The sequence below is a fragment of the Stegodyphus dumicola genome, chromosome 5 (assembly GCF_044657685.1).
Source record: "Stegodyphus dumicola isolate Sdum_Otavi_A_Nest chromosome 5, ASM4465768v1".
Classification (NCBI taxonomy): Eukaryota; Metazoa; Arthropoda; class Arachnida; order Araneae; family Eresidae; genus Stegodyphus; species Stegodyphus dumicola.
The window spans coordinates 207,319,490-207,347,083 of NC_140772.1; the positions used below are offsets into that span (position 1 = coordinate 207,319,490).

General features: G+C 35.4%; 1 protein-coding gene across 1 annotated transcript in view; it reads left to right on the plus strand.

Annotated features, from left to right (window-relative positions):
- LOC118194541 (neprilysin-2-like) overlaps positions 1-27,594 on the plus strand; it is a 106,605-nt gene that overhangs the window by 57,796 nt on the left and 21,215 nt on the right. The window contains exons 11-17 of the mRNA XM_085817868.1: positions 1,866-1,964; positions 4,134-4,214; positions 4,406-4,509; positions 9,774-9,838; positions 13,785-13,836; positions 22,990-23,057; positions 26,493-26,620. Of these exons, the coding sequence (XP_085673994.1) occupies positions 1,866-1,964; positions 4,134-4,214; positions 4,406-4,509; positions 9,774-9,838; positions 13,785-13,836; positions 22,990-23,057; positions 26,493-26,620 (597 nt within the window). The remainder of the gene's footprint in view (positions 1-1,865; positions 1,965-4,133; positions 4,215-4,405; positions 4,510-9,773; positions 9,839-13,784; positions 13,837-22,989; positions 23,058-26,492; positions 26,621-27,594) is intronic.

A 27,594-nucleotide genomic window follows, 5' to 3' on the forward strand; every position in this document is an offset into this window, starting at 1 on the left:
TCACTTGAATTATTTCAGGATCCGGACGGTTTCCATACAAGAGCTTGAAAACGTGAATTTTTCTTAAAATAAAGCTCGAGAGGTTTTCCATTCTTTGTTGATATATACTGAAAAGTTCTGTTTCTAATTTCGCACGATCCCTTACAACAGGGAAGGCTTTTAGTAGGGCAGTCTTGAAATTTTCGTAAGTATAGGTGGGACTTCCTGCTTTACCCAAGAGACTTCTGCCGATACATTTGAACCAGTTAAGCGCTTGGCCCCTCAAAGCGCTGGTAGCTAAGGTAACTTTTTGAAACTCGTGCACGGGGTAGAGCATGAAGTGGTCATCCAATTTTTCCAAAAAACTGGTTACCTGTGAGTTTCCATTAAATGTTGCTTCTGGTTTCATCGAAGCGCGCATGGTCTGGACGATGTACCCAAATCCTTCCAGGGCGGCAGCTGGCATTTCTGGATTCTGAGCTGTTTCTGCAGGCAGCACAGGTTCTTCCTGAAACTCGGCCATGGTTATTCTTCGTCGGGCGCCACTATCAGGTTCAATGTTTCTTCTAACCTTCTTCGGAAACATACAATGACCTGACTAGAACAGAGAGCTTACTAAAGCTATGTTCACTAATTGTAGTAAGTAGACAGGATACAGACGAAGGGTATACAAAACCCTTTATTTTTCTTTATATACAATGACTTCCGTACTTCGGAATACAATGACCCTCCACTCGGGGTCTAACTTAAAAGATATCAAAATAAAACTAAACTCTAATTTAACTTTAGAATAAGATTGGCCTTATAATAACAGGAAGCGTATGTAGCACAGAGACTGTGAACACTACAATACGTTTAATTATTCAAGAGGATTAATACCTCTGGCCTGGAAGGCAATTAGCAACTGCGTAACTTCTAAGGTAAGCGGCCTGCTTCGAACTCACGGCTTCCTCTCTCACTCTTGGCAAAAAGGCCACACTTAAATACTTGGCGTTCGCCAGACAACTTTGCATAAACTCCTTCACGCTATAATTCTGGCCGGAAGTAGAAAATAAGAAGTGATAGTAAAGATTTAAAATAAAATAAACGTTAGTAAAACTTAAGATCCTTACAATACAGTCCAAAAAAAGTGCTCTTTGCGTTTATGTATATAATCATGCTATACATTTACTTATATATGTTCGTAAATGTATTGTTATATGTATGCGATTATGTCTCAATATGTTATATATTTATCTTTATGTTATATATTTGCCTTTTTGTTATATATTTGCCTTTATGTTCTGTATTTACCATTATGCTATATCTATATTTACCATTATGTATTCGAGTATGAAAGGCATAATATGTCACAACTATATTGTAATCATATGTAAAAATTTGTAAATATGTCAAAATTCTTTAAAAAAATTATAGTGTTCAAATATAGAGATAGTACAGTTGGACAATACCCACATTACCAATGGTTAAACAATGGGTGTCCGCTGCACTACACTCTGAACCTGTAAATTGAGAAGTTAGCCAAACGAATTATTAATTATTCTTGGCGCAATCTGAAAGAAGTGCGCCAAGATAAATTTTTTAATTTTTTCTGAAATTTCTGACCAAAATTACATAATTTAATATCTAGGCATAATTTGAGTCTTAGAATCGAAATATGGAAAAAAAACTGATATGTTATTTCAGAAAAAGTCCGATTTTGTGTCAAAATACCTATGTTGGAGCAAAGCCATATATGAATCTAATACATATCCGAAGTCGCGCTTTAGAGTCATGGAAAACGCAATTTGAAATTCATCAATTGGTTCAGTAGAACGTGGAGGTAATTTCTTTGCTTTGTTGTAACAAAAACGTGCTCGTGTAAAATATTTTTACTTGTCTTCCAGGCAGAAGAAGAGGTTAATTTCCTTTTCAGCGTGATCTCTTATTTCATAGAAAATAATAATTGGTTGGACGAAGAAACTAAGAAAGGAGCTCAAGAAAAGGTTTTTATCGTGTTTATCTTTTTCTCTGATATTACTGGATTTTATCGCTTTATGGAATTAGAGAGATTCTTGAAATCTTTGTTAAACCTGAATGGTGTATACCGAATAAACCATTGTCGTGAATTTCGATAAAAATATTTTGAATGTTTATAGATTTCCAGACAAAACCTATCAAATCTTACTAACTAATTATTAAAATCTAAAATCGGATAAAAAGAAAAGAACTTTTTTAGGCAGTCCATAAAAAAAGCAATAGCACGTAGTAATTATGAAGTTTCATCTTAACTTCCAAAATTTAGAAGACAACGAACTCGTTAAAAAAGGAAAAATAGTGGCTGTGAAGATATTTAGTTAAGCTGAATAGTGAAAGATTTATTAATGGAATATATAGAGCCTAGTATGTTAAAGAAAGATAAAGAACACAAAACATATATATTGATATTTTATCATTGCTTGTATGTACACATCAATCAGTCTATAAGTTCTAAAATTTTCTACCTCAGTATCGAAAGTCGTGATATTTTTGTATAATCTAGTTGATATGAAAGTACAGTAGTATGGTTGATTGCTTCGATTAATACATTTTATTATATCATCCGGTTCCTTGTAGGCAATCCAACTATCTTCAAGTCTGTATCTACTTTCGCAATGAAAATTATTCTTTTCTGCAGTCAACTTGCACAACAAAAGTGGAATGTCAGATACATTTTTAGCTTGTATGTGAAAGCCAAAATTCTTTAATTTTTAAAGAATTTTCTTTGTTGTGAGCAATAAAAGCAATAACGTTCTCTTTCGTTAACCAATAAAAGATATTAATGCAAACCTTTCTTAAAAGCAAAGTGGCATAAAATGTATTTTTGTAAACTAGATGATTACGTTGTGGAGTACCGCCCTTTCGCCCTTTGGAGGAATCTAGTGAACTGCTAAGGGAACAATCGCTTGAGTCCAGAAACTGACGCGTAGAACTCAAGAAAGGTTAAATACTCTTTATTTCTCAAAATATAAGTATACGGTAGGCCCCTTTCTCAGGGCGTACAGCCTAGCCTCTGCTTGGGCTTAAACTCAAAGTGTAAGAAATAAGAACTTAACTAAAGAGATGTAGCCGAAGTTAACATAAATCTAACTAGTTGGTCCCTAAATATGGAATTTGCTAGCGAAGCTATCAAGGTTTGTACGGCCGAGTGTAGTAATAGCTTAGAGAGATGTGGCTAAAAAGCAAACGCGCGCTAGTCAAAAATTCTGATTCTCTCTCCGGAAGTGAGTGGAACTTCGACTCAAATACTACTGCTACTCGTTTGCATTAAACGCGATTCTGAAATCACATTCTGGTAGGAAAGTATAAGCTGAAATTAGGATGGATACGAAAGAAGCTTTAACTTAAAAATAACTGCTAAAAACTCAAATTAAACCTTACAACGTCATAAGATTGAGAAAATTCTTAGCTGATTGGAAGTTTCAAATTAAATCAGATAGGATGTTCCAACGCCATTTTTACTTTAAGCTTGACCGCCACGCTGGAGAATACAGTTTAAACGAATATTTTGCAGTTGTGCACTTCAGGCTTTAAACACGTAATATATCTTTAAACATGTAAAAGTTCGTCTGAATTTTCATATGTTTAAAGATTCGTTGTAATGTATCGTTCGTTTTATCTCAAACAAATTAATTTAAAGATATACTTCAAAGCTCAACTTGAGGAAAATTCCAATATTAGTTAATTTTTAATGACATTTCGGGCAAGGATGAAAATCAAATTCACATTATAATGTTATGTTACAGGTGAAAAGCAAATTCAAAGTAAAGTGATCCACACTGCGTACGAATATCTTAATGTTCTTACTAGTCAAATATATTAATTTTTGAAGAATAAACCACTTTTGGCTGGAATTTTGTAAAATATTGAAAAGAAACCTTAAAACATTTCATCTATTTCGGAAAGAAACGTTTCAAAACTTTTAGTTACTCTAGGGTGTTTTTGTACTTCAGTTTCAAAATTTAAAGGCTTGAGTTTCTCATTTGAGATTATTGTACGAAATTAAAAATTATGGTCTGAATATTTTGCCATAAAATATAGTAAAATTTTTATTAATTTTAACCATAAAATGTGGATGTTCAATTTTGTAATGATGTATATTTAGAAGAGGTACATAACGTTTTTAAATCTTTTAGTTTTCTGCTGCGACATTCCAGATTGGAGTACCGAAAGTGTTTTTGAATAATACTTACGTCTTAGATGATGTATATCGAAACGTAAGTACCTTAATAAATACAAGTTAAGTTAGTTAAAAAGAGTTACGTAACGTATGAAATGTGAGTTAAAAACAGTTACGTATAAAATTTAACGTATGAAATGTGAATTAAAAACAGTTACGTATAAAACAGTTACGTATAAAATTTAAGCATTTTAAAGTGTTTCTAGCATCCTTTAATTCTTGTTACAGTTGTTGTTGAACAACGAAAATTATTTTGACAACGCATTGGAAGCTCACAGATGGTCAACCCAATTCTCCTTCTCTCGGCTTCGTATACCTTTCGTAAAAGGACAGTATGTAGCTTTCTACTTACTGATAATTAATTTTTTTGATATTTTGCTTAAAATATGAAGTAAAATAAAATCTGAGAGGCTTCAGATTTTTTATTCCGCCGAAAGGGGCATTTTTTAACGTTTTGTGTGTTACCTTTATTTATTAAATACAATTTTCTTCGCACTTAGACTTGTAGTAGTATTAGTAGTAACAGAGGATGTGGGCACCCTACCTCTACCATTACGGTTAATCGGTTTTGCCCACGTCCGCCCTCATCTAGTATTTATTAATAATTTACATTTCCATATAGTGTGGCTGATTTACAAGTAAAGTCTATACCAGGGGTGGCCAAGCCCCTTGATAGTCCGAGCCATTTTTCAGAATTTGAAATTTTTCGCTAGCCGCAATTAAATACGTAATTAAAAGGTATGCAATAAAGGTATTAACAAAAATTTTACAGAAATTATATTTATTGAAAACATATAAATAAAAATACAAAATATATGTATTGAATTTAAATTAAAAAAATTAAGCACATTTATTTTACTTCTTTTATAATTCTTTAAAATTTGGTGAATAATTGGTGACAGCACTTCTCAGTAATTCTTTGAGATGCTGGTTAGTTAACACTGATCGGTGTTTGGATTTCACGAATTTTAAAGTGGAATAAAATGATTCACATAAGTACGTTGTTCCGAATATTGAAATAATTCGACAAGCAGCCTTATTTAATTCAGGATACTTCAATTATGATACAAATTTGCAAAATTCAGTCATCGGCGTCGGTTTACATTTTAATTGTAGAGCTTGATCTTCTTGCACCTCTATTAATTCTAATTCTCCAGATGCTTTTTGGTCATAATTATATTGGAAATGGAAACGTATATATTGGAAATGGAAACTCACCTTGAATTATGTTAATTTCAAATGGATTCAGAAAAAAAATCAAGAGACGATGGACGGAAATGGAATTTGTTACAACGTTGCACTTAGTCTTTCATATTTGTTGTCTGTAATTTAAAAGACATTTTGAAACACATACGGAACGATAATAATTTTTTAAAGTATAATAACACAAAAATGAAAAGGGAACTAGGGTACATTTATCGAGAGCCACAAATAATCCTTCAGCCGCAGGTTGGCCACCCCTGGTCTTTACAAAGACTATACAAAGCATACTTTTAACACATAGGACTTTTTACATTGCCATAAGACGGCTATTTTTAACATATTCTTTACATAATTCTAATTTTACATCAGTTTCAAATTACACATTAATATCAAATTTCTATTTATGTTTAACATAAACTTGAATATAGAATTTTCAACATATAAAAGAGGTACTAATAATCATAATGGATGAATACATAATAAATAAAACGATAATAGGTTATACATAGTAAAGGTGTAAATCCTAATACCTTAATAATACAAATTTTAGACTTGTAAGGATTATGTTAATTTTTTTAACAGTTAAATTTTGATTTAAACTTCCTTTCCTATCGCTTCTTAATTTCAACTTATCATTTCCGGCCAGAACGTAGTTGTAGAATGACCTTTGAATGAAAACGAGGAAGAGTGGTATTTAACCGCGAAGTTCTACTGTCTTAGTCAAAGAGCAGAGATCCTGGTCATTTTAGCCTACTCTCTCTTAAGCTATTGTTACGCTAGGCCGTACTTTAGGCCCTTGATAGCTTCGCAGTCAGTTAGCGTTAAGGAGTAAAACTCCATTAGAATCTTGATAGCTTCGGCTATATCTTTTTAGTAAAGATTAGTTTAGTTTTAATTCTTAGTTTCCTAAGTTGAAGCCCGAGTGGAGGCTTTGCTGTACAACTCCACGACGGAGTTCTGTTAAATCTTATTTGAACAATAAAGGGCCTTTTAATCCTTTCCAAGTTTTCATTACTGTCTCACGAACTCTAGCGATTATTCGCTTACTAGTTCTTAAGATCTTCACATTCAACTGTAACTTAAGGTACACAGTGGAGAATCTCACAAACTATAAAATTCAGTTCAACAGCAATATCGCAAAGTATTTAAAAGGAGCATATCTTGAGAATTTCCGATACGCGGTCTTGCGCACATAATTTTTTCCCCCATACAGTGTTGCCATTGTTTTCTTTCAACTCGTTGAGTTTCTTAATCAAAAATTGGTTAAAGTTTTACAAAGTGTGAAATAGACAAGAAAACAAATTCCAAATTGGGACTTCCAGATGCCCATATTTGAGTGGAGAACGACGTTATTCAAAATTTTATGTCTCTGGGTACCGTTGATTTTTCACAGTGCGAGAAACATACATGCATTCATGCAGATTCTTCATTATTTAATTTTTAAAAAATATAATTCAGGGCTCTAATATTTGGCAGCAACAATTGGAAAAGTGAAACGTCGTTTTATAGTGGACGACGCAAAATACTAAACCGAAATTAATAGCCCTTCTGTGCAAAGTGCCTCTTTGAACTAATTACAGTTAAGGAAGCAATTTCAATAATGAGGTATTTTCTCCCTCCTTTCCGCATGATTTCGTGGTGTAGTTGGAAGTATACTCGATGCGTACTCGAGAGGTCCAGGGTTCGCCTGCTCATTTTTCACATCTCCTGCTTAAAAAAAAAAAAACCTAATGACTCTATACAGTATCTAAATGACCACCAGTGGTCGAATGTATGAAATTACTGAGCAGAGGATGTTCGAATCCCGTGGAAGGGCGTGGCTGTAGGGGTATTTTGTGTTATAAGATATTTCTCCCACCTTCTTAGCATGCCTTCGTAGCGTAGTGGTCTGCACGCTGGGTACCTACTCTTAGGTAGATAGTCTTCATGCATACTTTGCCATAACTGATTAAGCAAAGAAACACTTTATCGGGTGAAAGGGTAGTTCATTATTTTCCAGTTTTCTTGAAGTGACAAATTTCTCTGTAGGTAATTCATGCTATCGGACGGTTTTGAAGCGAAACTTTGAAGACATTAATTCAGAAAACATCTTCCATTGGTGAATTAGGTTTTCTAGAGGCGTTTTACATTCAAAAAATCTTTCTGTTCTAGTTAACGATTCTAATTCCAATCCATCTTTGCCTTCAGCGGTTACGGAAATTATGCTTTAGTTCTCGTTTTATCAATAGATGGCGCCAGTAGCCTAACTCTTGTCTATCCATTCTTACCTTATCTAATCACTACACTAGTGTGCAAAAATTAAGGACGAAGTCGAAAAATTAGCATATCAGCTGAACGAAGAGGCAGAGCGGACAGAAAGATCAATCAGGAGATTAAGTAAGGTGATTTACGGTAGCACATCCGCAGATATGCAGGTAGATGTAATGGGGGAGTGTCTGAGTTGTATAAAGCATGTTGTCGGTGTAAGATCAGTATTTCTGGCAAAGAGATTGCACGCCGTATAGCAGTTAAAATCACACCGAGTTGCTGCCTCAGCGAGAAATGGCGAATAATCAATCTGTTAGACGACATCTGGATGCTTTTACCCGAGGTCGAATCATTGGGAAGTTGGAGGAAGGCCGCAGTGTGACAAGTGTGGCTGAAGAGTTCGGAATTGCTCACAGCATCGTTTCACGACTTTGGAGACAATTTCAAACTACAGGAACAGCTATCCGGGGGTTTAGTAGTGGTCGTCCACGAGGAACCACACCCGCAGATGACCGGTATATTGCCTTACAAGCTAGAAGAAACAGGCGGCAGACAGCGGGAGAAATGGCCAGACACACGACACAGGCGACTGGACGACCGATATCGCGTTTTACCGTGGCTAGAAGACTGCACGGTGGTGGTCTGTTTGCACGACGCTCTGTACGGTGTGTACCTCTAACGCCTGCCCATCGGAGAAGGCGTTCTCTGTGGTGCCGGGAACACCAGAATTGGAGAGACAATGAATGGGGACGAGTACTCTTTACAGATGAGAGCAGATTCAGTCTGAGCAGCGATTCTCATCGCATACTCATCTGGAGAGAGCGGGGAAGTCGCAATCATCCCTCGAACATCACTGAAAGGGACAGGTATGGAAATAGCGGTGTTCTCGTTTGGAGAGGCATCATGCTTGGTAGTCGTACAGACCTTCACATCTTCGACGCAGGTTCAGTCAACGGGACCCGTTATTGTAACGAGATTCTTCTTCCATATGTGCGTCTTTTTAGAGGCGCTATGGGTCCGCAGTTCCTTTTCACGGTCGACAATGCACCATGTCATCGCACAGTAGCTGCCGAACAACTCTTAGAGAGTGAGGATATTGAACGTATGGATTGGCCGGCACGATCTCCGGATCTCAATCCCATCCAGCATGTATGGGATTTTCTAGGCAGACGCTTGGCAGCTCGTACCTTACCACCAGTAACGATTCCGGAGCTTTGATTGGCGCTGCAAGACGAATGGGCAGCAATGCCTCAACAACTCATTGACACCCTCATTCTCAACATGGGCAGACGCTGTGAAACCTGCCTAGCAGTCAGGGGAGATCATATCCCCTATTAAAGACCGGATGTTTCTCGCTGGACACCCATCACAGGGATGTTTCAGCCTTCAGTCGCATTGCGCTCCATGCTACTTTTTCAATAAAGCTTCTTTTTATCCCTCTGATTTCTCTTTTAGTAAGTGTTGCTTACATTACTCATGTCCTTACGTATAGGGGATCTTACGGTATTAAATGTGTTGATTTGGAAAGCTTTTGTACAAAGTTATATTGAAGAAACCGGCTCGTCCTTAATTTTTGCACACCAGTGTATATCTTATCTGGCTCATTTGCGCTTTGGCAGCTGAGGATGACGATTCGATAAAATCATCGAAACTAGTCCTGTGAACATTTGCTAATATAATGCTGACTTTTGTTGTTTGACTTCTAATTAATTCATATATCTGCTGCTACTTTTAATGATACTTATTGTACAAGAAAACCAATTTGCAATGGTCATGTTAGGTGGGTCATCTTCTGCCTTTTCCGTAGCAACAAAGACCAATGGATGTAATGTATTAAAAATATTTAATGACATATTTCAGATTTTTAAATGACTGTATTAGTGAAATATTTTTAATTTGTCAGAAACGTTTCATATGCTATCTATTGTTTATCACAAACAAAAAAACTGTAAGTAAAAACTAGTTCTTAAAATGAAACGCATTAAATTCCTAGAAATTCGACTCCCAATTACTGACAATCCTTCAACGATCGCCTTTTTTTTCAATCCTTGAATGATTTTTATTGGTCAAGCAAAATATTATCTATGAAAAGAGACATTTTATTTATCTATCATATATTATTATTATTATTTTTTTATACTTGCAGGGGAATGCAACATATACGAGCAGCTGAAGCAAATGCATTTTACAACTTCTACCAAAACAGCATTGGTGAATTCATATTCTTCTTCTCACCTTCCTTTTTTATATTCTCATTAATACAATGAAGAGTAATTTTATAGCAATGAACTTAAATAAGCACCGTGAAAAAGATAAATTATAGAAGTATTTGAATCCAGGAACCAAACATAACTTTATAAAAATTAACGGTACATGAAAAGAAAACAAATTATTTTTTCAACATTGGATAAAATGTAGTTATTTTAAATTTTATTCTTATTTTCAAATGTAATATTGCTGAAAACTATCTGAAGATATTGCTTTCATAAAAGAAGTTTTCAAAATTTGTATATAGTTAATTTTCTTGCTAAATGAAGATAATTTTAGGGAATTTATTTAGACAAATGAGAGTTTTAACGTTTCCAGTTTTAACATTTATATTTTTCTTTAAATTACATACAGAAAAATAATATCCTAATTTAATTTTAAAAAGGAATTTTCTCTTTTTTATTACAACTATCCATTTTGAAATGTTGAAAAATGCTCCTAATAATGTACACTGCACACACACACACAAAAAAAAGCACATTTCTGTATATCTCGTTCTACTGGGCCGATTGACGAAATTTAAATTGAGTTTTTCATGCCTCGAAAGCGCGATTTAGGATATACATATATAGCATGTATATTTAATTTATATATAGCATTGTTCTAACATAGGTATTTTGACACAAAATCGGACTTTTTCTGAAATAACATACAAATATTTTTCCATATTTCTATTCTACAACTCAAATTATGCCTAGATATTAAATTTTGTAAAATTTGATGCGAAAGTTATGGACAAATTTAAAAATTTGTCTCGGCGCAATTTTTTCAGTTTGCGCCAAGAATAATTCACTTGGCGAACTTCTTAATATGTGGCAACCAATTTTCCTTTCCTTTCCATTATAGGCACCTCTTTCCTACCTTTTTACACTACGCATGAGTTGAAAAAAAGTCACATCGTTCCTGCTTTCAAATAACTTTAGCAAAGTGTCTGAACCACATTTGATGTTATATCACTTTCAACAAATATGCCAAATTTCAAAACGCCCCAATTTATAAATTAACGTATATCTTCGGAAATGTTGAGTAACAAAACTGTAATTTTTTGCAGGTATTATTAGAAATACCTCTACTTTAAGATGATGGTAAAAATTTTATAGATTATTTAAAAATACAAATTTAAAAAATAAATCATAAAAGAATGGGTGAACTTTATTTGGAATGAAACGGAATTTCGAAATTTATAGTAACCTATTTTACTTTAATTTTTCTTCATTGTCCACGAGCGGGAAAATGTCATAGTTCATACTTTCAAATAATTTTAGCAAAGTGCGTAAACCACGTTTCCATTATTATCGCTTATAATAAGTAGGCCAAATTTCAAAATGCGCCAAAATGTAAATGCACGTATATCTTAGGAAATTTTGAATAAAAGACTCTAATTTTTTGCAGGTATTCTTAGAAATACGTCTACTTTAAGATGATGAGAAAACTTTTATAGCTTATCATTCAAATTTTTTGTTTTGAAAAATGTGTAAAAATTATTTAAAAATACAAATTTAAAAAATAAATCATAAAAAATGGACGAATTTTATTTGGAATGAACCTAAATTTCGAAATGTGAAAGGAAGAATCAAATAAGTTAAATAAAAAAAGAGAGATTAATAAATATACACCAAACTCAATAAACACTGAGGAGCTAAAATTTTGATAGCTAATTTTTTTAAAAACTACTCTAGCGATTTTTACAAAACTTGGTAGTTTGGTGTAGTTTGAGTCGTAGAATTGAAATATGGAAAAACGTTGGTATGTTATTTCAGAAAAAGTCCAATTTTGTATCAAAATACCTAAATTAGAACAATGCTATATTTAAATCTGACACATATCCTAAGTCGCGCTTTCTAGACATGAAAAACTCAAGTTGAATTTCGTCAATCGTCCTAGTAGAACGGGAGATATAGAACTGTTCCTTTTTTTTCTCGCAGTATACCAGTATCTAATCACATAAGGCCCACCAGCGGCCGAGCGGTAAAGTCGCTGAACACTGGTAGTTCGGTCCGAGGTTCGAATCCCGCGAACGGGCTGGCTGCATGGGTGTTTTCGTGGTTTTCCCCATGTGCAACGTGTATACGAGCCAGTTTCCCTTAGGAAGTCCTCCACGGAGGCATCCCTCCCCTTAGGCAGATAGCCCTAGTGTCTTTACCATAATTAAATACACCAACACCTAATCACATAAATGTAATTTGGGGATACTAGAGCTGAAGAAGTTGGGTAAATATTTGACGAAAATTACTCTCATTGTAATTTAAACGTCAGTCCACATCTGAAATTATTAATTAAAACACACGAAAATAAGGAAAGTAATAAAACTTTAATATAGTTACATGCGTATGAATTCATAACAAATTGAATGCACACAGGATCGATGATAGCTTGATGTAATTTATTTTTTCAAAACACTTTACAGTTCTGGAGCTCTTCACACAAAAATACTCGTACAGCTCTTCTCAGTATGACAGAGCAAAACCAAATACATGGTTCTTCAAATTACTGCGGACGTTCACCACAAACTAGTACAAAAAGCCTCAAATGCGCAAGCTTGCACAGTTATTTCTCAATAATCTGAGACAAACTCTGAGCTAAACTGAACTGAAAAACTAATGCTCTCTAAAGTCTTACATAGTTTTCTCCCGTCAGCCGAAGACTTTCCAGTACCTTCGATTTCTCGAAATTGCTGGAAGACATACACAGTTACAGTTGTAGAGAGCGTTATACAGTTACAGTTGCATAAGAGTCGGAACCAGTTATAGGTATTTAGTATAACATAGGCATAGGGCTGAAATATACATGTAACACAAGTAACAGGACTAAAATGTTACCAAACGGCCACCCAGTTATGCAACTTTTCGGTGATTTTTCACAAAATTTTGGGACAAATTCGCCAAAACCGTCGCCAGCTTAGCGATTGGCGAAATAGTCATTTACCTCGCTGTTGAATGAACTTAACCCTGTAACATTCTTTTTTCGATGATGCTTCGCACTCTTGAGATCTTTCATGTTACATTATACAAGAGATACTGCCATTTACATATAATTTATAAAGTATTTCTCCAGCCTTCTCAGCATGTAGTGGGGTGGTCTGCACGCTGGGCGAGTATTCCAGAGGTCCATGGTTCGATTCCCGGCGAAGGAGTTACTCCTTTTTCACTTATCCTGCTTCCGAAAGAAAAATACCTAATGTCTCTACAATGACGTCCGAACTAAAAGGGTGTTGGATGATGATTCTTCACACCCAGGATTTGGCGATTGGGTCCCCTAAAAACCCCCAATCGCTCTTCAAAAGGGGGTATATAAAGTATATCTCCCCCCTTCTTAGCATGCCTTCGTAGTGTGGTGGTCTGCACCCTGGGCGCGTATTCCAGAGGTCCGTGGCTCAATTCTCGGCAAAGCCGTTGCTCATTTTTCACTTCTCCTGCTTCCAAAACAAAATACCTTATGTCTCTAACAATTTGATTAAAATTATTGACATATATACAAAATTCGTAACAGTATTTTATAAATAACTGTAATTTTCGTAGTTTGTATTCCGAATTCTTTTAACTCATGCGCTTTTGAGAAATTTCCTTTAGGAAACTGCAAATTCATTCAAAACCAACTAAAAAGCGCTTAGCCTTAAACCACGAGGAATTTGTGCCAGCCTGTTGGAATTTATGCCCTTTATTGGGTTTTTTGACAGCACAACTTTTACAAAAATGAATACATGTTACAATGGTTTTCTTTATAGCCACTGCTGAATGTGTATAGATGCAACTGTTAATATTTCTAACTGACACATTAGCTTTTTAAAACGTATTTAATAGTATGGAGTTACCTCCGAAAATGAAACATTATTTACATTATTTATTTTTATGATGTTGCATGTTCTTCATCAACAAAATTTCTTTTACAGAATTTAATACAGGAATTTTACAGTATCCTTTATTCGACAAAGATCTACCATAGTAAGTTATTAATCTATTCATAACCTCCGTTAAACTTCAAACCACTTGAGCTGTGCTTATTTACTTTGATGTGATTTCACTTATAGTAATCTTTAAACGAAGGTCTGCCATCTTTGATATCTCAACACGTTTGAAAAAATATATCCGTTAATACTCTCATTAAAAATTACTAGCTAAAATACCGTAGCTAATTATGTAGGGTTTTATTTGTGCAGAAGCTTAAATCAGTATCTTTCAGACTCTGCTAAAGTGACTAGCCAGTTTTTGCTCTAGTCTGAATAAAGATGACAGAGCTTTGCGAAGTTAAAATAACCATTTTATTAAATCTTTAACAGAAGACAACACTCGTGCGTACTGATAAAACCCCACCATTTACGCGCATTTAAAATAACATAAGGTGAAATACAGTTTCAAGTAACATAATCTGAGACTACACAAAATGGTGTACTCAAGCTGACTTATATACACTGACTACCAATAAGTATTTGGACACCTGTGATAGAAAAGAAAAACTAACTTTATTCAAAATCAATAGTTGGTAGAGCCTCTACGAGAGGTAATTACAGCGTGGACCCTCCGGGGCATACTTTCCACAAGTCTTTGTATGACAGCTAGTGGTATTTTCTTCCACTCGGTTTGGAGAAGACATAGAATTTCCTTCACCGATTTTGCATGGGTAGTGCACCCTGAATTCGGCGATGCAACTCGTCCCAGAGGTTCTCGATAGGGTTCAGGTCTGGACTCTGGGCAGGCCAGTCCATTCGATGAACTCCATTGGCACCATACCAAGCCTTGGTTAACGTCGAAACATGACAACTGGCATTGTCGTCCTGAAAGTAACAGGGGTCCAACCCGTAAAACTGCCACAATTTAGGAAGCACATTGTCATCCAAAATAGTGCAGTAGACATCGGAGTTGAGCTTACCATGAATGGGGACCAAGGGTCCCAGCCCATACCAGGAGAAACACCCCTAGACCATAATTCCACCTCCGCTGAACTTGACTGATGGCACAATGCATTCTGGCAGGAGACGTTCTCCAGGTAAACGCCAGACCCAGACCCTGCCATCCGAACAGTAAAGGGTGAACCTTGATTCGTCACTCCAAAGAACCCGTTTCCACTGATCTACGGTCCAATTTCGATGTGCTTTGCACCACATTAAGTGCGGTTGGACTTTGTGATCAAAGGCGTATGGGCAACAGCACGACCATGAAAACCAAGCAGATGTGCTTCCTTACGGATGGTATTCATTGAAACAATACTCCCGGATGGCTGTTGAAACTTCTCGTGAATGAGGGCCATCGGTTGGGTGCGGTTCTTCCGAATTTCTCTGGACAGCACTCGTCGGTCTTTATCTCCCAGTTTCGTTGGTCTGCCGACTCGGGGCACATTCCGACAATCACCGCTCACCTTCCACTTCTTAATTACATAGGCCACTGTCGACTTTGAGTACTTCAGATCGCTAGATATGTCCCTTAAGGATCGGCCATATTTGTGATACCTGATAATTATACCTTTCTCGAAATCAGGGAGCTCCGAACTGCGAGGCATCTTGCATACGACTAAAGCCGATGCTGTTTCCTACACGATATATACTGGCGGAGTCCGTGACGTACCTTAGGACCGCAGATATCGTCATTTGCATAGGTGTCCAAATACTTATTGGTAGTCAGTGTATTTTAATTGGCGCTTTCTATCGTAAGCTAGCAAAATGGCTAAAGCTGAAGTAATCTCTGGCAGACCTGGTAATAAGACGTAAACTGCAAGAGAAGCTGCCTAATGTTCTAGCACTAAAGCATTCAAAACTCTCAAAATAAATACTTAAACAACTAATTTGCATTCTGGTAAGGATTACGGATGATTCCTAACACTTTCTTTGCATTTGGCCCTTTTAAACGAATGGTTTGCATATTCCACCTACGCACGGATTGTACGCAGGAACATCCCTTGGCTTCCTACTGGAAATCAAACGTGATCGTGGCTCCCAGACTACTCTGGCTAGACTAACAAATGGCACCTTAAATGTCTTACCTTTGATAGTGGCAGAAAAATCCGCCCCGTTTATAAAAAATGCTGAAACCATCTAGCTTCACCGGATCACATACTGGGTTGCATCGGACTTTCTAAGGAGGTCTTAACATCCTATCCCCTCACTGTTATTGTTTTTTTGGCGGTCAACAATCTTCTGGAGCTGATCTGACATATGTCAGATCTTTCGAGGATAAGTAACAACAATAAACAAATGGTTTTCTTTATCGACCATCTTATGATTTTCTCTATAATATACAACGTAACACAAACAATTGATTTAGATAAGTTAACTATTAGACTAGGAATATGGGCAAAAGTTTTGAAAAAATAGCTTATTATACTTATGTTTTGTTATTTTTTGTACAATTATTATTTTTAATTTCACAAACAATTTTTGAGGGGAAAAAATCATTGATACTAACTGCTAAAATTGTGGATGGCAGAGCTTGATGTATTGATGCATTTTTAAAAATATTTGGTAATATAAATAATATTGACATAAAATTGCTAAAATTCCCCTAGTTCAAAAAATTAACTAAGCGTATTAAAAGTTCGGTGGCTCTAGTGCCATTGTTTTTCCACAATGCGAGTGCGAGGAACATACGTACACTGCGCCCCCCCCCAAAAGTACATTTCTATATTTCCCGTTCTACTGTGCCGACTGTCGAAATTCAAAAATCCAAATTGCGTTTTTCACGTCTCGAAAGCGCGACTTGTAAAATTTAGGGCGAAATTTACGGAGAAATTCAAAAATTTATCTTGCCGCGTTTTTTTAGTTTGCGCCAAGAATAATTTACTTGGCGAACTTCTTAATATACGGCAACCTACTTTCCTTTCACTTCCATGGTGCAGGAGAGGGAGAAAAGTCACATCGTTCCTACTTTTCAATAATTTTAACAAAGTGCCTAAACCGCATTTGATGTTCTTATGCTTTCAACAAATATGCCAAATTTCAAAACGCGCCAATATATAAATTCCCGTATATCTTCGAAAGTTTAGAATAAAAAAAAACTGTAATTTTTTGCAGGTATGCTTAGAAATATCTCTACTTTAAGATGATGGTAAAACTTTTATAGGTTATAATTCAAAATTTTTTTCCAAAAATTATAAAAATTATTTAAAAATATAAATTTAAAAAAAAAAATCATAAAAAATGTGGTTTTCGCCCATTTTTTAGGATTTTTTTTTTTATTTGGAATGAACGTAAATTTCGAAATGTGAAATGAAGAATCAAATAAGTTTAATAAAAAAAGAGATATCAATAAATATATACCAAAAGTCAATTAACAATGAGGAGCTAAAATTTTGAGAAGTAATTTTTTAAAAACATCTTGTGCGATTTTTACAAAATTTAGCATAATTTGAGTCGTAGAATCGAAATATGAAAAAAAAAAAAAAAAAAAAGGCATGTCATTTCAGAAAATATCCGATTTTGTGTCAAAGTACCTATATTAGAACAATGCTTTATATAAATGTAACACATATCCTAAATCGCGCTTTGGAGACATGAAAAACGCAAGTTGAATTTCGTCAATCGGCCCAGTAGAACGGGAGATATAAAACTATCTCTCAGCCCCTTTTTTTCGCAGTGTACATGCTTTCAGGTGCTTCATTACTTATTTTTTTAAATAATATATCGCGATAACGTCTGGCTGAATAAATATGAAAAGTGATTCGGGCGCAAAGTGGGTTTCGAGACTAATAGCACCTCTGGTTCCAAAAATTAAAAAAAAAAAAAAAAAATCCAGTGATTTTTCAGAATTACATAATGTTAAAAAAATTAGCTGTAATGTCATTGTAAATCGAGCATTATATTATTAGTACATCTGGCAGCACTGTTGTCTTTTGTCGAAATGCTGCTAACTTTGCCTTTGGCAATCAGGAACTTCAAATTCAGTAATTATTTTTGGAATATCTAGGCATTTCGGGGCTTGTTTTAACTGATATAGTTCTTTTTCTATGCACAGAATCAGTTTTCAAACCAATCTGGTGTTCAAACCAATCTGGTGGTTGAGTTCGGCGCATGTCAGCAGCCGTGTTGGTTGGCAGTTTTGTGCTGTGATGAAAAGTCTTTATTATTTTGTGCATATTGGTTCTGTGTTATTGAAAGTGCTTTTTTATAATTTGTTTTGTGCTCCGGTTTTGAAAAATGTGCCTTTTGTATCAAGATAATGATTATTTTGAAGAAATGAATGATTGAGAATTTCATCGACCCGGAACGCCCCATTTGCATGCACGGCAATGGCTGCTACGGAGGATGACGTGTTTTACGATGCTCTTGAAAAACACTGTAAAATTATTGAATCAGCACTTCAATCTAAATGCAATATGAATCAACAGGTTCGCGAGGAGGCCAGGCAGGCTTTGGGTGAGTTGAAATCTTCTATTTATAAGAATTTTGAACGTATCAAAGCTGTTAAATTTATGGATGCATGTAAGGAAAGTTTGAAAGACGCCTTTTCAAGACCTAGTTATGCTAGTATGGTGGCGCCATCTGATGTTACAAGGATTAATGAAAAATCCTTGATTTCTTCGGATTGTTGTTTAATTGTAGACTCTGAAAACTGCTCTTCTGACGATGTTAAGAAAGTTATTAAACTAAAAATTAATCCATTAGAAGCTAAGTTAGGTGTATATACTTTGAAAAATATTGGAAAAGATAAAGTCTTGGTTAAGTGTTTAACAGAAAATGATCGGAATCGACTTCAAGCCGAGATTAATGAAAAGTCTCCGGAATTAAACACGTCCTTACCAAAAAAGAGGAATCCTGTTTTACTTGTAAAAAATGTGCCAAATGAAATACCTAATGAAGATCTGAAAGTGATTTTTGAACAAAATACCGAAGTTGTTGAATCTGATGAAAACAGAAGTATATGTAGAGTTCGTTTTACTTTAAAAACCTTCCAGTTCACGAGGCACGTTGTGATTGAAACGCACCCCATGGTTCGTAAACGTATTCTGAATCAAGCCAGGTTGAAAATTAATTGGAGTATATGTGAAACTGACGATTTTATTATCATCAATAGATGTTTTAAGTGTCTTGGGTACAACCATCGTGCTGATGAATGTCGTGAGCGAACAGCCTGTTTTAACTGTTCTGGAGAACATAAGGCAAGGGATTGTTCGAATAGGAATGCTGTAGCTTGTATAAATTGCATCCGCTTCAATCATAAAACAAATAACAGCTATAAAAAAGTGAATGTTAATCACAAACCTTTTTCAGAATGCTGTCCTAGTCATGAATTTATGAGAAAGAACATTCAATCTCGAATTGATTATGGCTAGACGCGTTCTAAAGTGTGTGCAGTTAAATCTTCATAAATCCAAATCTGCGACACAACAGCTAATTTTAAATATGGAAGCTGATGATATTGACTGTGCTTTGGTTCAGGAACCTCATTATTACAAGAATTTTCTTCCAGGATATCCTGGCACTTATAGACTTTATTGTGATCCTAATTCTGATAATGTAAAGGCGGCAATCATTATTCGATCACGTGATCTATCAACATTTCTTGATTATAAAAATACGGATTATAATATGGTTACCTTGGATATTACTGTTGGCTCAACTGTGCTCACTCTTTTTTCATACTATTTTGAACCCTCAAGAAACATTGACTTAGATCTTCATAAAATTAGTCAAGTCTTTATGTCCAAAAATCTTAATCGACTGGTTTGGTGTATGGACTCTAATGGCAAATCTGAATTATGGTTTAGTCTCTATTCTGACTCTCGTGGAGATAAACTGAGTGAATTTATTTCTGCTAACAACCTATTTGTTATTAATGAAGATTATGGACCTACGTTTCAGGCAACTCAGGGTTCTAGTTATATTGATGTTACTGTTATTGGTTCAGATCTTCTCCAGGATATTTCGAGTTGGCGACTGTCTGAAAAAGAATCCCTTTCTGATCATATGATGATTGAATTTGAATTTTGTCTTTCTACGTTCTTACGAGACACCTCAAATGTTCCTTTTAAGATCTTCAATACAGGGAAAGCAAATTGGGATCGTTTTCGAAAATTTTGTTCTTCTCGCATCACCCGTTTCATTGATATTCTTAACGACTGTACTGACGGTTCTCGACTAAATACTCTTGTTGAGAATTTTAGTTCTGTTCTTCTCCAGGCATCTCAAATTTCCATACCTGTTAGGAATCATGGTAAGCACAATGTTCCTTGGTGGTCTGCCGAAATTTTTTGTATGAGAAAAAGGCTTAATGCCTCTAGGCGTAGATTTCAGCGTTGTAAAAATCCGCCTCTTAGAGAACTTTATAAAAGTAAATATCTTGAATATAGAAAAGTTTACAATCTAAAGCTTGCCGATGCTAAATCTCAGTCTTGGAAAACATTTCTTTCGACCATTGATGTTCGCAATGTATGGAAAAAGATTTACACGTATGGAGTTAAAAGAGATTTCATGAAAAAAATTGAAATAACTGGTATTTGTCTTTCCACTGGAGAGACAACCAACTCTTTAGAAGAGACAATTACTGCTGTGCTTCAGAAATCTTTCCCCTCGGATCTAGAGGAAAATGATGATGATTTGCATAAGGAATACCGTCAAGCTGCGCGTACTGCTTATTCTTCTTTTGTAGATCCTATGTTTTCTTGTGATGAAGTTAATACAGTTATTTCTATGCTGGAACCAAATAAATCACCTGTTCCTGACTCTATTTCGAACGAGATTATTAAACAGTTTCATTTAATGTTTCCTCAATTTCTCCATAAACGTTTTAACGTTTGCTTAAATGTTGGCATTTTCCCACGTGTTTGGAAACATGCTCAAGTAATTCTTATTCCTAAAGGAAATGAGTCTAGGATTCCTTGCCTAGATAACCTTAGGTGTATAAGCTTACTTCCTGTTTGGGGTAAGTGCTTGGAAAAACTTTTTATTAACAGAATTTGCTGGTATCTCCGCCATAGAGACCTTCTTTCTGGTAATCAGTATGGTTTTACACCTCAAAAAAGTTCTGAAGACGCTCTTTTACGCTTGAATGAAATTGTTCAGAGAGGAAAAAAGAAAAACGTGCACACTATTTTGGTCTTTTTGGATATTAAGGGCGCCTTCGACTATGCGTGGTGGCCTTGTATTCTCAATCTTCTCAAAAAAGTAGAACTTCCAATGAATATTTTTTCACTTGCTGCTGATTTTTTAAATGATCGGGCAGCCAAATTGCAATTGGGCTCGGCTTCTGCAATTCGTCACCTTGAAAGGGGTTGCCCTCAAGGTTCTGTTTCAGGACCTACGTTTTGGAATATTATTATTAATGATCTCCTATTAAAACTGGAAAATCTTGCTTGTTGTGATACTATAGCCTTTGCGGATGATGTTTTGTTTTGCTTCCAGAGTAGGGACCTTTCTGCTACTTTTTTACAGGCACAAGAGACTTTAAATTTCGCCTCCAACTGGTCAAAAGGTTTTAAATTAGATTTTAATCCTGATAAAACCAGGGTTATGATTATTGAAAAGCGAAACATCTGTTATGATGCATTTCAGTTATCTCTCGATGGCACCTCTTTGACTGTGGTAAAGCAAATGAAATATCTTGGGGTTTTTCTTGACTGTAAATTTTCTTGGAAACAACACTTAACTTATGTATCAGAGAAATGTGATAAATTACAGCGTGGATTAAGTCGTATTGCACGCAACACATACGGTATTAATTACAACGTTCATTCGCTCATCTATAAACAAGGAATTGCCCCCTTCATTATGTATGACTCTAGAGTCTGGGGTATATCGCTTAAGAAGAAGATAAATTATAAATATTTACGACGTGTTCAAAGGCGGATTCTTCTGCGGGTCATATGTGGATATCGTACCGTAAGCTATGAGTCTGTTTATGCAATTTCTGGCTTTCCTCCACTTGACATTGCCATTCTTCATTCTATTGCTTATAAGGAAAATATTTCTGCTTCTACTGTCTCTCAGTATGATTGTATATTACCTCTATCTGATCTCCCTCATCCTTCAGAAAGAAATGCTGTTAATTTTATTCGGTTTAGCAATAAAGTCGTAGATGATTCGCCTGTAACTTGCTATACTGATGGCAGCAAAATTGATGGCAAGGTTGGTCTCGCATTTGTTGTCTTCAAAAATGGTCTTGAATTTGAGCACTTTCAATTTAGAATCAGAGATGAATGTACCGTTTTCATAGCTGAACTTTTGTGCTTAAACTTCGCCGTCAAATGGGTCTCTAAACAAAACAGTGCTGTTTCAGACTATCTCATTTGTACTGATTCCCTTTCATCCTTGGAGATCTTAAAATGTATTTCTTCTTCTAATAATATCATTATTGAGATTCAAAAAGAACTGAAAAATCTAAAGGATAAAAATATTTCGGTTTCATTTTCATTTGTTTGTGGTCATACAGGTGTTGTTGGGAACGAACGAGCCGATTTCCTTGCTAAGACTGCGACTAAGCAGGAAATTGACACTTTTGTCAATATCCATAATTCCTTCTATAAGAAGGTCATGTATAAAAGCATTGTGGAGTCGTGGAATCACGAATTCATTAATTCAAATAAAGGGAGTTTAACTAGAAGATTTTTCCCTTCTATTAAAATGAGATTGTCGTGTCATCATTACTTCACAAATTATAAATTAACCCAGTTTCTTACTGGACATGAGAATTTTAAAAGTTATTTGAACAGATTTAAGTTGAGTCCTGAGTCTGTCTGTGACTGTGTCCTCGGCGGCGAGGAGAATGTAGAACATGTGCTTCTTCTATGTCCTAAATATGAGAACGAAAGAAAAGTCTTGAAACTGGGACTGAAAAATTTTAATATTAACTGGCCTCCAGAGTTTTACCAATTTATTTCCGAGAGAAGTGCTTTTAACACTTTTTGTCAATTCATTGTAAAACTGTGTAATCATCCTTAATTTTATTTCAATTTTCTCTTCTGTTTAGTTTGTATTGTGTTTCTTACTTACTTCTGTAAGCCCCATGTGATACTATGTGGTACATGGGGAACTTGTTGTGTTTCTTTTGATAAAAAAAAAATCTGGTGTTCAAATTTGGCAGACCTTCCTTGTAAGCGTAAAAATTCTCCATAATAATTTATACATTTGTTTGTTATAATTTATACATTTACAATTATTACATTTGTTTCAGTTATTTGAACTTAGGAGCGTTTGGTTCAATGATTGGTCATGAAATTATGCATGGATTCGATGACGAAGGTAAACTAAATATTTTTATTCAAATATTTTGCCTATATAGTATATGTAGCAAAAGGCTGGCCAATGAAATTGAAATACCTCCATCATTAATATAATGTAGTTCAGTATTTGAAAATCAGTCGTCCAATAATTCTTGGAAATGAAAGATACAAGTTTCGTACATTCATTAAAAGCGTTTTTAGCTATTCCTTTAATGAACAATTCATGACGATGACGGTGATGGTGAGGAAGGAAAGCATAATAAAACTCTTTCATCTGATATATACCCCAGATAAGTTCATTACTATTGAGATCAGGATATTCTGAAGGCATAGAAGAGGTTCAAGCTGGTTTTCGTACCTTCAAATCACTCTAGAGCTAGTTTTGAGATCTGAACTTGCTCATTGAAATCACTCTAGAGCTAGTTTTGATCTGAACATTGTCATCCTAAAACTCCGAGCCTACTTTCAGATAAAAATACCTTTGGAAATATACAGATACCTTTTGGAATACACAGATATACACAGATATCTGTGTATTCCAAAAGATATTTGTCCTTTGGAATAGACAGATAGTCCCTAACAGCGCTGTTAGCGTTAATAACAATCAGTGTTATCAGAGGGTTGTACCACATTGAGGCTAACCCACTTCCATGCTTCATTCTGAGTAAGAAAGAGCTTGGATCATTCGCCTCTGAAGAAGTTCTCCGCACATAAACTTATATGCGTTTCTGAAAGTGTATCTTGTCTCCGTTTTCTGCGCCTGACGCCACTGAAATCAACGTTTCGCATTAGCACTAGCTAACACAAGCTTTGCAATAGCTATCAGAAAATCGCTTCACATACGCCATTATTTCAATGTAATTTTAAAAACACTTACAGTTATGTGTCCAAAATGTTCGTATGTTCACTACCATTATCCCTACACAGCTAAATAATCCTGAGTATTCTCTTGAACATCCAGTTTAGCAGTTATGGTGTCACATGCTGGAAAGTTTCAAGCACACTTGCCCGCAGAGTACCACGGTCCACGCATCGCTTGTTCCTGATGTATGATTTGGTGATCTCTCACGCGGCATTGTCACAAATCCTCACTGGCCTTCGAGGCAGCCAGGGATAAAGGGCTGGTGAATCCAAAACACTTGTCAGACGAAAAGCTTTCTTCTCCCACGCCATCAAAATCGGACGACTTGATGTCTCCTTACCGAAGCGATCACGAAACTTAGCCATCGCTTGTGTCATATTTTCGTTTATGTGCTTCCGTTCACGAACCACACACTTGTCACTAAACGCTCTCCAAAGTGAAGTTTCTGGTATCTGCCACTGTTCTTCACCAAGCACATATAGGTGAGACAATGAACTGGCCAATGTGCAGATTTTATTCTCCTTTCCAAGCAGTCACATGGAAGTTACGCGACAGTAACGTTGAAATTCGCGTGAGGAGCACTATTGCCATATCAGTGATCAGGATTGGAGATTCGAATATTAAATATCTTAGTTATTATTATTAAATATTAAAATAGTTCAGGCGTAAAGGTATTTTCTGGTCACACCTTAGATACAGATATGATTATACAGATATGATTTTAAATACTGTGAAACTCGAAACGTCGAAAATACCAGTTGTCTTCATTGCAGACACACCAGATAGACAAGAAAAAAATGTCTTCTTTTAAACTGCATTATAATCACACAGTATGTCCTATGATTTGATTTTCAATTTTTGAAATCAGAATTTCTAATATCGTTCAGTCTTCAAATTTAAACCCCTATTGTTGTTGGAAAATTTCAAAATCTTTCAGGCTTTCCAACCGGAAGTGCTGGCAGCGGCTTGAAATTCGAATTGCTATATTCATCAAGTGTTTCAATTTCATTACCCAGACCCTCTATATTGGCTTAAAACTTTCGTTTGAAAAAGGTTAAGAACAAGCTAAAAATTAAATTATAGCAAATTATAAAAGTATTGCAATAGTAAGTCTTTAAATTTAGTTAAAATAGTTCTAGAAAACAAAATCAGTCATAATATTTCAATAATATAAAATTAAGAAAGGATTAAGGAACAAGAACTACGTTAGTTATCTTTAAATTAAATCACTTTTATTATTTGGCAAATCATGAACAATTTAAAAATTTTTACAATCATTTTTTTTTAACATAGGCTTATGTAACAAGGAGGTCTTGGGTGTTTTGTTATCAATTGAAAGACCAAGTTCAAGTCTTGACGCTCCTGTTCACTGATTAGAGAGGTGTTCATGAATAAACTATTTGAGGAAAATAGTATTTACAACTGCTTATTTAAGTCGCTCACTAGTTGGATTAAGAATAAAGTTCTGTTCAGAAATAACCAACAATTACTTTCTTTGCAACTTTCCATTCAATCTTAAGCCATGGCTTTGCTATAAACAAATTGCACAACAAATTGCATAAAAACATTTGAAAAATCGATAACTCTGCAATATGGTATACAACTTTTTTTTTTTTGTAACAATTAGAAACAATATTTACTTCAAGCAGCAAACAGACATTTGTGTGTTTATTTGTCCTTGTCAGGGGCTGACATGTGTAAAATATGTTTATAGGGTTTACTTGATATGGTAGAAGTTAAATCAGAACCAAAACTTCTAACAGGCATGAAGGGAATTATCGCTATGTCTGCAAGTAACTTAAAGGTATTTTCTTCCCCTTCCAGCATGCCTTCGTGGTGTACCGGTAGCACACTCGGCGCGTATTCGAGAGGTCCAGATTCGAGTCTCGACGACGGCACTGCTCATTTTTCGTATCTCCCCTTCAAAACAATCTAATGACTCTAGGAGTGGTGCCTGAACTAAAAGATGGTGGAAGATAATTCGTCAAAACCAGGATTTGGCGATTGGGTCTCCTAATCTCCAGCCGCATTTTAAAAGGAGGAGTATATAAGATATTTTCACCTTCCTTTCTGCATGTTTTTTCTGAAGCATACTCGAAGCCTATTCGAGAAATTCAAGGTTCGAGTCATGGTGAGGGCAATGCACATTTCCCCCCTGTCCTGCTTCAAAAACGCACAAGCTTTACAAACTACACAGACTTGGAAAGGTTTAAAATAAACCTTTAGAAACAATATTTAATAATTTATTAACTTTAATTAAATATGGGACAGGCACGAGACCCAATCATTCAAAATCAGGTGCTGACGAATTACGGGTCACGACTGTTTAGTTTGGGCACCACTGTACAGACATTAGGTTTTTAGATTCTAGGAAACTTGAAAAGACAACTATGCCCTAGTTGAAATTCGAACCACGGATTTTCCAACTGCTAAATGGACGTTACTACTTACATGTCGAAAGCGCGCATGAGAGAATGCCATAATTCCTTATAATCTAAGGTAGGAGTATTGTGTTTAATTAATACTTCATGATACAACTTATAACATAAGTTACTTATTTTATCACTTTAATTACTTAAGACAACATTTCAGGTCGGCAGTATGATAAAAATGGTAATTACGTCAACTGGTGGAGCAGAGAATCAGATGAGCTCTTTTTAGAGAAAGCGAGGTGTATCATAGAACAATACGGTAATTACACTGTTGAAGACGGAATCCAGGTAATGTGCATTTGAAGATTTCTTTTTGTATAAATATGCTTACCTATACTTACGCAATGGAATACAATATACTTGCTCAATGAAGTACAATATACTTACACAATGAAACTGCCCAAGAGCATTAACCACTGTTCCAGGTAATTTTTTCCTTCTGGAAAGCCATCGCTTCAGACGGTAGTTGTCCTTAGAGAGTAGTTATGTGACAGGTTTCGTTTTATACAAGCTATACTTCGGTAGTTGATTGAGTAATAAAAGTCGTCAATAATGATGATGAGGGCTGGCTCCCGACATCGGCAACGATGGTGATCACCTTAGGACGTTCATTTTCGAAGGATACAGTTAAATGTTTTTTTATAAGTGACAATTAAATACAGACATATTTTCAATGAATTATTAATACGTTTAATTTATGCGGGGCGCCAATTGTATTGATCGCCTAGGCTGCGGAAAATACTAGATATGGACTTAATGCTGGTACTTATAAATTCTTAATTACGTAGAGGTAAAACTATTTTTTGCAGTCGACAGTATCAGCATAAAACCACATATCGTTTTGGAAGTAGGGAAGATATTTGTGAAAATACTCCAAAATAATAACTAAAGAACCGGTGTCATATTCCGGTGTCTTTCCGGTGTCATATTGATTGAATAACCTGTAGTTTATAACGATAGATATTTTAAAATATAGAGATTTATAGTTTACTTGTATGCGCTTTAGAACATTTAACTGCTATACTCTACGCCGCTGGGATGGCTTCTGACCACAGCAGATAGCCAGGCAGAATTAGACATCATTCCGGCAAAGATGACGGATCAGATGATATTGATCATAGATTCAAAAGTTGTAGGAATATGTACACAAGTGACTAATTTATTAAACACATGCACTTGTTGATGAAACAAATACGTGCTTGCATTTGAAACTACATGCAAATATTGATGAAGTTACGAAAATAATTATCAGTCTGATGTCT